The sequence below is a fragment of the Podarcis muralis genome, chromosome 13 (genome assembly GCF_964188315.1).
Source record: "Podarcis muralis chromosome 13, rPodMur119.hap1.1, whole genome shotgun sequence".
Lineage (NCBI taxonomy): Eukaryota > Metazoa > Chordata > Lepidosauria > Squamata > Lacertidae > Podarcis > Podarcis muralis.
The window spans coordinates 8,213,613-8,225,512 of record NC_135667.1 but is presented as its reverse complement, the minus strand read 5'-3'; the positions used below and the strand labels follow the sequence as shown (position 1 = coordinate 8,225,512).

The 11,900-nt window shown below is 39.5% G+C and overlaps 1 protein-coding gene across 1 annotated transcript; it reads left to right on the top strand.

Annotated features, from left to right (window-relative positions):
- The first annotated feature begins 868 nt into the window (after nucleotides 1-868).
- On the top strand, nucleotides 869-10,296 carry LOC114583591 (vomeronasal type-2 receptor 26-like). The gene is made up of 5 exons (XM_077917374.1): nucleotides 869-1,159; nucleotides 1,594-2,439; nucleotides 3,148-3,375; nucleotides 3,691-3,817; nucleotides 9,395-10,296. The coding sequence occupies exons 1-5, from the start codon at nucleotides 869-871 to the stop codon at nucleotides 10,294-10,296; spliced, it is 2,394 nt and encodes a 797-aa protein (XP_077773500.1).
- The last annotated feature ends 1,604 nt before the right edge of the window (nucleotides 10,297-11,900 follow it).

The following is an 11,900-nucleotide window of genomic DNA, read 5'->3' as shown; positions in this document are numbered from 1 at the left end:
CGAATTTAATCCCATAGCACGTAGTCTTGAGTCGTTATTCCACATGACAGGGGGACCGCGGGGGATCTGGGGACTCCGCCTGTCCACGCAATATCTTTTATTTGCTTTGGCATATGCTGACTTAATATGGAAGAATCCAATTGTTTGACTGTCTCCTCAACAGAGACTGTTATTTTCGTTAACTCCTGTATATTTATAGAAAGCTGAGGCAGGGCACTGGTGTTAGTCCCCAGGATCATTTTCAATGATGTTAGAGTCTTATTTAAATTGTGATGCGGGTGGCACTGTGGGTTAAACCACAGAGCCTAGGACTTGCCAATCAGAAGGTCAGTGGTTCGAATCCCCGCGACGGGGTGAGCTCCTGTTCCTCAGTCCCTGCTCCTGCCAACCTAGCAGTTTGAAAGCACATCAAAAGTGCAAGTAGATAAATAGGTACCGCTCTGGCAGGAAGGTAAACGGCATTTCCGTGTGCTGCTCTGGTTCGCCAGAAGCAGCTTAGTCATGCTGGCCACCTGACTCGGAAGCTGTCTGTGGACAAACGCCGGCTCCCTTGGCCTGTAGAGTGAGATGAGTGCACAACCCCAGAGTCGGTCACGACTGGACCTAATGGTCAGGGGTACCTTTACCTTTTCAACTTCTATCACAGCTGAAGCTCTCCTTCCTGTCCTGGCAGTTTGCAGTAGATACTTCATGGTTTCTGTTACAGTGTCCTTTCTTTTCTTTCTTTTTTTTTTTTAAATCTAATTTAAATCAAGTTAGTGGAAGTAAGCCACTTAAGCGCTTGCATTCTGAGACTTACAATGGCAGACTCAGTGAAGAAATCCCCAATTTCAACTGGAAATTTTGAAAATATAACTTTATTTGCAGCATGGTGACAAAATTCTATCAGCATACCCTGGCCTTGGCATTTGCTGTAAAAGAAATCAACAAGAATCAAAAGATCTTGCCTAATCTCACCCTTGGATTCCACATCTATGATAGTTATTACGATGCAATGATGACCTACCGGACTACTCTGGACCTACTTTTCAAATCACGTAGATTTGTCCCCAACTATATATGTGACACTCAAAAAAACCTCATAGCCATCATTGGGGGCCTTAGCTCTGTTACCTCCTTCTTTATTGCCGATACTATAGGCCTCTACAAAATTCCACAGGTAGGAGCTATGAATGGGGGAGGTATGTGGATTTTCATAATTTACATTCTTCCTTTGCCAATAAGGCTGTCACTGAGGCTTCCTAGGAAGAAAACTATGAAACATCAATATTGCAGTCAGATTACTGAATGGGGTTCCATTTAGAATATTCATTTTAATAGTAGTAGTAGTAGTAGTAGTAGTAATGAAGCTATCCTTACAAGCTATGCTAGATTCCCAGAAATCATATGCAGAATGAAGGAAAATTATCAGAAAATAATAATAATAAAAGGAAGAACAACAATAATAATTCACAATAACTATAGAACATTAAGCTTGAAAAGTCCTTGGATTGAACTGTCCTAAACCCTTATCTTTGTTGAATGAAAAGGCACATACTCAAAATTAAGTTTTATCCTGACATAAATCTATCATTTCTGTTCATTTCTTTTTAGCTCACATATGGATCTTTTCCTCCTGAGGAGGGTGATGCAGATCAGTTCCTTTCTTTTTACAACATGGTACCCAATGACAGAAACCAGTATATGGGGATCATCAACTTGCTAAAGCATTTTGGATGGACATGGGTTGGATTTTTTGTTGCAGAGGGTCATGGTGGAGAAAAATTCTTGCAGACCCTGGAACCATTGCTTTCTGAGCATGGAATCTGTTCAGCCTTCATCCAAAAAGTACCACGAGTAGGTCATATAGATAACCTGAGTGATACATTTGGTTTGTTCTCGGATTTTAATTTGTCTTTAACAGATGATAAAGTCAGTGCATGTATACTCTTTGGAGAATCATTGACCATTATATGGATGAGAGGTATTATATTTCTACGAGATTTTGAAAATAAGGAAGGTTCATCATTTAGGAAGGTATGGATCATAACAACCCAGATTGATTTCATATTAAAGGATCTTGAGCTCTTTCAAGGGGCAATTTCTTTCACAATTCACTCAAAAGAGGTTCTAAAATTCAATGAATTTCTTCAGAATTTAAAACCTGATAAAACAGAAGGAGATGGTTTTCTGCAAGAGTTCTGGGAGGAAGCATTTGACTGTACATTCCCAAACTCCAGTGTGCCATTGGAAGGCAATGAGCCATGTACTGGGGAAGAGAGGCTGGAGAGCCTTCCTACGCCTCAGTTTGAGATGGGCATGACTGGCCAAAGCTACAGTATCTACAATGCTGTCTATGTTGTGGCTCATGCTTTGCATGCCATGTACTCAAGCAGATTGAAGCAAAAAGGAATGGTCTGGGATAAGAAATTTGAACTTCAAGACCAGCAGTCCTTGGAGGTAATGTGTTGAAATCAAAATCTTCTTTATCCAATGTATTGAATAGTCCAAGGTGGGGCTTCATCCAATTTTTTCTCCACAAGCAGCTGATGAAATGGGATTATTCATTTTATTTACTGACAAACTTAGAATCGTAGAATAGTATAGTAGTAAAGGAGCCCAAGGTTCAACTCCCTGCAATGTAGAGTTGTATGTTGTGTATGTTCACATCATCTCATGTACATTTTGCTTGAAATTACCATCTGTTTAGGGAACAAGAGCTAAATTTCCACACAAGATCCCACCCAAGATCTGCTGGGATAAGGGCAGATACAATGCTATATTCTCTCCATCCCAGGTTATCTTTGCCTCACTGGCTGAGCCAAGGGTATGATAGGTTATAAAAGAGGGGTCTTGCTGAGGTGGTGCAAGAGAGGGTCAGAATTATCCCCATTGTAAAACCCTTTCAGTTCATTCACATGACCCACCAACCCGGCAGAATCTACACTAGGGGGAAATGGTGGTATAAGTCAAATTGTGTTGTAAAGCAATTTTGCGGTATTTATATTTGTTAAACTTAAATAGGTATGAATTATGTTGGTTTCCTATTGTTTAGATTACTTTATAATACCTAAAGCATATTTGAAAACGAGGGACTTTCTAAATCACTGCCTTATGTCATATATCAATTTTCAACGCATTTATGGCTTGTTGTTATGATTCAATTAGCTCCACTCTTATCTTTCCGAGATTACATTCAACAACTCTGTTGGAGAAACCATGAGCTTCAATGGGAAAAAGCAAATGGGGGGTGCATTTGACATCATGAACATAGTTACATTCCCAAACAAGTCCTTCCTTCGAGTGAAAGTTGGACAGGTGGATGACGATGCTCTTGAATCAAGAAAAATCATCATTCATGAGGACATGATAACATGGCACAAGGGTTTTAACCAGGTATGGGTCCAGGGGTATTACGGTGGGCCCTGCTCTCTCTCTCTCCCTATTCCATTGAACAGAATCCAAAGCTCATTTGTATATCAAAATGCTTGATATGCAAAGCCCTCAGGTTCAATCCTCTGCATTTCCAAATAGGAATTGAAAATATCCCTGACCTGTAATAATAAAGAGCAAGATAAATCAATGATTTGGACTCTAAAATTATATTTAAAGTTCCTGGGATGGGTTGATTTCAAGTTCACAAGCAAAAATAAAACAAGGCAATTAAATAATTTACAATTAAGAAAATAATTCTTTCTTGGTTGTGGGTAGGTGGTGCCTATTTCTGTGTGTAACGACTGCTGCTCCCCTGGTCATCAGAAGAAAAGGAAGGAAGGGGAAAAATTTTGCTGCTATGATTGTGCTCCATGTCCAGAAGGGAAGATTTCAGACCAGAATGGTATGTGACAAAGAATTCATTTTTATTTTCATAAGAGAACTTCTTTGTGGCCTAAGATATACTTATTAATCTTTGATTACATGCTGTTTGGAATGTTTCTTTGTGGACTTGCATTATCTTCCTAAGGACATTTTGAAAAATGAATGAGCCTCAAGCAATACATTCTACATTGTTTTGAGTGTAAGCTTTAAAATAGTCAAAATGATCTAGTTGCAGACCTATTTTAAAATATCTTAAACAGAAGAATATTAAAATGGCCAAAACAAAACTATTACAAAGTCGGCAGACATATGTCAACAAAACTCATGATGCTCATGATGATGACCATGAAAATGTTAACAAAATTCTGGGGGATTTTTTGGTGGGGAGGGACAAAGTGTGAATATAATTAGTAGATGCAGTTACAGTTTAACAGATGGCATGTTAGGGAGGAAAGATAGTTCTCCTCTGTAACAGCACATGGAAAATTTGAGTCAAGAATGTGTACCTCCTTTTACTGTTATGTAGGCGGCTGGATTTTTTGGTTCATTTTTGAAATGGTGTTCATTGATTGAGTCTGGGAAATTCAAAGTTTTAGAATAATTATGCCTACTCAGCTATATCCTTCTGTAAAGCTTATCATTTTATAACTGGAGATGCAGAAAGTTACAGATAGGAACTAGTGAAGTGATGATGTACCAGGAATGTATGTCTGGTCAACCATTGGTTCCCAGGTAAATAAATTTCACTGTGCTGCACTGGGATTTATTCATCTCTTTATTATTATTGAATAGTCTAAGGTGGGGCTATCTTTTTCTAAGGTTAGTCACTTTATATATATCTTTATGGAGTTTATTTTACAACCCATACAAACACATTTATCAAACTAAACATAAAAATAATAATGCCCAGTCAAAAAACAATCAAACAGCAACAGAACAAAAGACGAAAAGATACAAATAAAACATAATAACCAATGGAAACTTATAGAAAACAACTCGTCCACGATATATATATATATATATATATGCAGGTTTTGGTGTCCTCGGGTGTCTTCCCGTGTAAAAGTTGGGGTGTCTAGGCGACGTTTCGACGAGGTCTCACTCGTCATCTTCAGGCTGGTGCTTTCGGCTTCTTGTTACTGGAACAGAGCAGGATCTCAGTGTTTGAGTTCCTATAAATACTGTTGAGGAGGTGTGGCCTCTAATGTTCTTGGGCAGAGAGGAAGTTCCCAGGCTAGTGTGCCTTTTCTTCTTTTGTTTCTTAATTACTTGAGGGATATCTTGAGTGATTTCTTGAGTTGTATCCTGAGTACCACTTAGGTGGGTCATTAGGTGTGGATTAGTTGCTAAAGCCTTTGTGTCTTGACCTCTTGAACTTTGTGAAGAGTTTTTCTGGGAAGATGGTTGTACTGCATTTTGTTGTGCTCTGGCTTGGCTTCGTGTATAGGGGCGAGCTGTGGTTTTGTGGTCTGTGCCAGCCAGATCTGTGTAGGGATTGCAGGGGGGTGCAGCATCCGGAGGTGCCACCATGGTTTGGCTACTGGATGGTATCTGTAATTCATCTGTGGAGAGGGTCTGGGTTTGGGTCTGGTGTGGTTGATTGGTGATGGCGTTCTGTGTGCCTCTGGCTCTGGTGTCAGTTTTTGTGGGGAGGGCTAATTTCCAGATGTCTGGCAAGCGGGATGTGTCGTCACGCTTGTTCATGTTGTGAGGGTGTTTCTCTATCTCGATGGCTTCCATGATTATTCTCTTGTGGTGATGTTCCATGTTAAAGAGCAATTTGGAATCTGCAAAATTAATTTCGTGTCCTGTTTCTTTCATGTGTTGGAAAAGAGAGGAAGTTTTTTCTTCTTTTTTGACGGCATTCTTGTGTTCTGCGATACGTGCATTTATTCGTCTGTTAGTTTGTCCAATGTACGTGGCTGGGCAGACTTTGCAGGGTATTTCATAGACCCCTTGGTTTTCCAACTGGATTTTATCCTTGGGGTTTCTGAGGATATTGGCTATTTTTTGGTTGGTGCAAAAGGCTGTTTTGATATTGTGTTTATGGAGGATTTTGCTAATTTTATCTGTAGTGCCCTTGATATAAGGAAGGAGGGCCATGCCATTGTTTTCTTCTGTGTCTTGGTTTTTGGGGGGTGTTTCTTTTTGGATTAGCTTCGTAACCCTGTTTTGCTGGTATCCATTGGCAATTAACACATTTGAGAGATTCTGTAACTCAGTTGTCAAGTGGTTTTTGTCAGCCAGGCGTTTGGTTCTGGAGATGAGAGTCTTGGCTACGGAGTTTATTTGTGCAGGGTGGTGGTGTGATTGTGCATGTAAGTAGCGGTTGGTGTGTGTTTTTTTCCGGTAGATAGTGTGTCCTAGGGAGCCATCAGGTTTTTTGTAGATTAGGACGGCAAGGAAGGGAAGTTGGTTGTTGGCTTCTATTTCCATAGTGAATTGTATTTTGGGGTGTAGGCTGTTGAGATGTGTGAGGAAGCTATCCAGTTTTTCCTTCCCGTGTGGCCAAATTACAAAGGTGTCGTCAACATATCTGAGCCAAAGTTTGGGTTTGTGTTCTGACTTGTCTAAGGCATTGGTTTCAAAGTGTTCCATGTACAGGTTTGCGATGACCGGTGAGAGGGGTGATCCCATAGGTGCTCCTTCTATCTGTTTGTATCTTTGTCCATTGTGGATGAAGTACGTGTTGGTTAGGCAGTGCTTGGTCAGGTCCAAGATGTATTTGGGGGGATTGTATTTGTTTTGAATGGCTGTCAAGGCTTCATTAATGGGCACTTGTGTGAAGAGAGATACAACATCGAAGCTCACAAGTAGGTCATTGGGATGTAGGTTTTGCTTCTTTATTGTTTCTATGAACTGGAAGGAGTTTGGAACGTGTGAAGAGATGGATTCTGCATAGGGCTGAAGTTGCTTGGCGAGAAATTTAGCGAGATTTTGTAGAGGTGAGCCTATGGAGCTGACTATTGGTCTGAGTGGTGTTCCTTCTTTGTGTATCTTGGGGAGGCCGTAGAGTTTGGGGCATCTGGATGATTTTTCTCTGGGGATGATTCTTAGCTGGATTTCTTCACTGATAGGAGAGGCTTTTATTTTGGATTTGGTGGTTTTTTCCAGATAGGTGGTGGGATCTGTTTTTATAGGTTGGTAGGTAGGGTCTTGGAGTAGATTTGATAGTTTTGCTTGGTAGTCCGATGTGTTCATCACAACAGTGGCATTACCTTTGTCTGCTGGGAGAATGATTATGTTGTTGTCTTTCCTCAGGTCGGTGAGTGCTTTCTGTTCTTCTTTGTGTAAATTGCTTCTGGGTGGTTTGCTGGAGCAGAGGATGTTGGTGACTTCAAGTCTGATTTTATTGGCTTCATCTGGGTTGATTTTGGTTAGGCTAGCTTCGACTCCGCATATGATGTTTTCCGTGGGGATGCGTCTCGGGGCGACTGCAAAGTTGAAACCTTTGGAGAGTACTTTGGTTTCAGTTGAGGTGAGGATCCTGTCTGATATGTTATGTACTGTTTGCTTCATTAGAGGCCACACCTCCTCAACAGTATTTATAGGAACTCAAACACTGAGATCCTGCTCTGTTCCAGTAACAAGAAGCCGAAAGCACCAGCCTGAAGATGACGAGTGAGACCTCGTCGAAACGTCGCCTAGACACCCCAACTTTTACACGGGAAGACACCCGAGGACACCAAAACCTGCATTCCTGTACCCGTGAAAATCTACGAAAGCATATATATATATATATATATATATATATATATATATATATATATATATATTAAGAAGAGAACCATGTTGAGGATGAAGGAAGTCAATTGGAAGAAAAAAAGAGTTGAAATATGGTGTGTGTATATATATATATATCCACACACCATACTTCAACTCTTTTTTTCTTCCAATTGACTTCCTTCATCCTCAACATGGTTCTCTTCTCAATTTTTGGTAAACTGTCCCCTTTTTAGGTTTTATATTATTCCTTATTCTTTCTATATTATTTCTTTCTATATTATACCTTATTCTATGGTATTTAAGTACCATAAATTATTTTGCAGAAATTATTAGAAACAAGTCCAAGTATTAATTTGAGGGTACTGCTTTTTAAGATAACCTTTTCATTTTTGCCATTCTTTTTGATATTTTTGTTTGGGCTGGCCCACAATTGCCTCTGTCAACCTAGCCAATTCCATATAATCAAATAATTTGTCTTCCCATTCTTTTTTTGTCGGTATTGTTTCTTTATTCCAATTTTTATCAATTAGTGTTCTCACAGCCCCTGTAACGTAAAGGGATATTTTCTTATTTTCTCTGGCAATATCTGTGTCTAATATCCCCAATAAAAAAGATTCTATTTTCTTTAGCTCTTCGTATACCGTATCACAGAAGCCTTTTATTTTATTACATGTCCACCACATACGTATGAGTGTCCCTTCTACATTGTTACACCTCCAACACAGATTTGATTTTGTTTTATACATTTTACATATTTTGGTTGATGTTAAATACCATCTATAAAACATCTCTATTAAATTTTCCTTTATCACTTCACAAGCCGTAAATTTCCAACTCTCTCTCCATAGCTTTTCCCGTGATGCTAATTTGATAGTTTTATCTATATCTATAGCCCATCTAATCATTACCTATTTAACTTGTTCATCTTTCACCTCCCACTCCAGTTTTGTTTCATAAATTTTAGAATTTTGTCTTATTTTGTAGTAGCTCTTTATCTAGTAATGGGATTTCCTTTGCAAAGCCTCTTTTCTTGTCAGCCTTGAACACCTCATTTAGTTGATGATACTAAATCTACCCTGTTAGATGATGTCTTATTTCCTCGCAATCGTTTAATATCAGCCTGTTATCTTTTTCTTTTAGTAGATCCTTAAATGTAGCCCAATTTAATTCCATGTTTTTCTTTTTTACCTTCTAAGGGTGAAATCCACCAGGGTGTCTTTGTTTCTAATCATTCTTTATATTTTATCCATACTCATATAGATTGATGGGGGGAAGGTGATCAATATATAGATTGATGAGGGTAAGGTGCCAGTCTATATGTTCAAGCTTACCTTTGCGTATATATACATTATAACAGCACACATATGGGCACTCTAGAAGGAAATTAACACCTACAGTTCTGGTACAATGCCTGCCTCCTATCAACTGAACTGAGTTGGACAACATACACACTAACAGCCTTACAGTGCTTTAAAAGTTTAACACAAACATTTATTTGTGACCTGACAACTTACCCAGGGGTTACATTCATGGGATCACACCTACAGCCCAAATTGTGTATAGTTAAAAGACACAGGATTCAAGCGTGGGTGTGATGGCCAAAGTTCTTTTTTGCAGATGCCCGCACACTTTCTTCTCATTTTCCACCCCCTTATCTTTTAAAATTTTGTTTGCCATGTGTGTGAAGCAAAATGCACCTGAGTTAAATGTACGTAGATTGGGGACTTATTTTAACACTCACATTAAGTAATTTTTATATTACTCCAGTTCATTAAGAATGATCAGGCTAAACTCCAAAAACGGTCACATGGGAGGCAGGGGACGTATATGAATTGCATTTGGAATGTGACCTGTTTTTCCCCCCTTCCAGATATGAATGACTGTTTCAGATGCCCAGAAGACCAATATCCAAACAGAAACAAACATGGTTGCATCTCCAAAACGATCACCTTTCTTTCTTATGAAGAACCATTGGGGATCAGCTTAGCCTCAATTGCTCTTTCTTTCTCCATTTTCACAACTTTAGTGTTATTAGCTTTTGTGAAGCACAGAGACACCCCAATTGTCAAAGCCAACAACCGAGACCTCACCTACACTCTTCTCATCTCTCTACTGCTCTGCTTTCAGTCTTCTTTGTTATTCCTTGGCAAGCCAGGGGAAATGGCTTGCCTTCTCAGACAACCTGCTTTTGGCATCATCTTCTCCATGGCTGTTTCTTGTGTGTTGGCCAAAACTATTACTGTAGTTGTAGCTTTCATGGCCACCAAACCAGGGTCCAGCCTGAGGAAGTGGGTAGGGAAAAGACTGGCCAACTCCATTGTCCTTTCCTGCTCCCTCATTCAAGCAAGTCTTTGCACTCTCTGGTTGGCCACTACTCCTCCATTCCCAGATTTAGACATGCACTCACTAATAGAAGAAATCACTGTGCAATGCAATGAAGGGTCTGTGACTATGTTTTCCTGTGTTTTGTGCTACTTGGGCCTCCTTGCTTTCTTCAGCTTCCTGTCAGCATTCCTCGCCCGCAAATTACCTGACAGTTTCAATGAAGCCAAATTCATTACTTTCAGTATGTTGCTGTTTTGCAGTGTTTGGCTGTGCTTTGTCCCTACCTACCTGAGCACCAAAGGGAAATACATGGTGATGGTGGAGATCTTCTCCATCTTGGCCTCCAGTGCTGGGTTACTGGGCTGCATCTTTGCCCCAAAATGCTACATTATCATTCTGAAGCCTGAGCTCAACAACAAAGAACAACTAATAAGGAGAAAGAATTAAAGTCTCACTTTGTTTTGCCACCATTATATCCTAAATGAAGGGTAAGGTTTAAGCACAGTTCATTTATACTATTTACACGAGTTCATTTGAAATGATTTGCCTGTCTCCTCACACAGTTTCTGTTGGTTCTCTAAATCCTATTTGGTCCCCTCACCTCATATCTCTCTCAATTAAGTGCCACCAGTCCCATGAAGGATTTGGGGTATTTAAATGAGCTAATCAGAGAAGAGCGGGTGTTTTCTATGAAGTGAGAGCCTGGTACACTAAAGTGAAATAAAGCTTTCATTTAATTAGCATAGCCTAAAAAAACAGTAAGCAAAACAATATCAATAGAAAATGATGAAAAGGAAAAAGAATGGAGGAATCAGAGGAAAGCTGAGCTCCATACCAGGTCAACAGAGAAGCAGTGCCTGGCAAGAGTAATGTATTCTGATCATTTGCTATATGGAGTAAAGCTACAGATTACATAGAGATGATTCCCTCCATTTCTTTGCTCCCTTTGGTTTATTGAGACCTGGTTTTGATCTGACAAAACATTCTAGTCCCAAATTACAGATTCACAAGACAAGTCATACCAGAGGAATCCTTGCTCAAAGGAAGAGGAAATAGTTGTACTGCTGCAAAGAACAGAAATTTATCATATTGAAAATGGTAGAGGGTAACAAAAGAGACATGAAAATTGTTTCTTTATGCCTTTGTGGAATGAGTGAATGGGAGCTTGTTGAGCTCCACTTTATTGCCCTGCATTTGACTTCCCTCTGCCCTCTCTAAGGGAAACATCTATCTATCCCACGTCAAACGTTGAATGAGAAATACATCTCTCCCCTTTCAATATAATCACATTAAAGTTTGGAGTTTTGTTCCCATATTCCTAGTTCAGCCTTTAATTCCCATATTCCTAGTTCAGCATTCTGAGTTTTGATTGCCTGGTTTAAATGAGCTTCTGCCGTGGATGCTTCCTTAAGTACAAAGGAATATAACCTTATATCTATATCAGGAAACAGGCCATGAATTCCAACAGTTTGATTTCCTGATCTTCAAGTTGCTAAAGTAGGATATGGAAGCCATAAGGTTATAAGATAAGAAGACCATCAACTCAGTCATGAAGGGATTTCCACAGATAATGTGGGGTATCAGGTACAAGGAATGAATTAATTGTAATACACATAAGAACCTAAACACAGGAACTTGCCTTATACCATGATTTGGTTTGGAGCAGGAGATATAATGTTTCCTTCCCCTGCCCCCTTCCTGGTAGAATGTTTAATTAAGATGTTTTCTCCAAATGAATAACCCAGATAAATTTATGATTTATTTTGGATAAATATGCTGTCGGTTAATCCAGGGTGAGTCAGCTTGATGCCTGTCCTGGTATCCTGTTGATTATTTTTCACTGTCCTGGAAGTTTAGTTTGGGGTGCTGCAGTTTTCCATTTTCCATGTGTCTCCAGTGCTAGTTAGCATCTACAAAAAGTGGTCGTTTGGAGATTTGGCTTAATGTATCATAAGAACTCTTGTGGTCCTAGCTGCATTTCTAAGTAACGTCTAAATAATAAAAAGCTATTGAACCCCTGGATGACTTGGACGTGGGTTAGATGGGGGCCA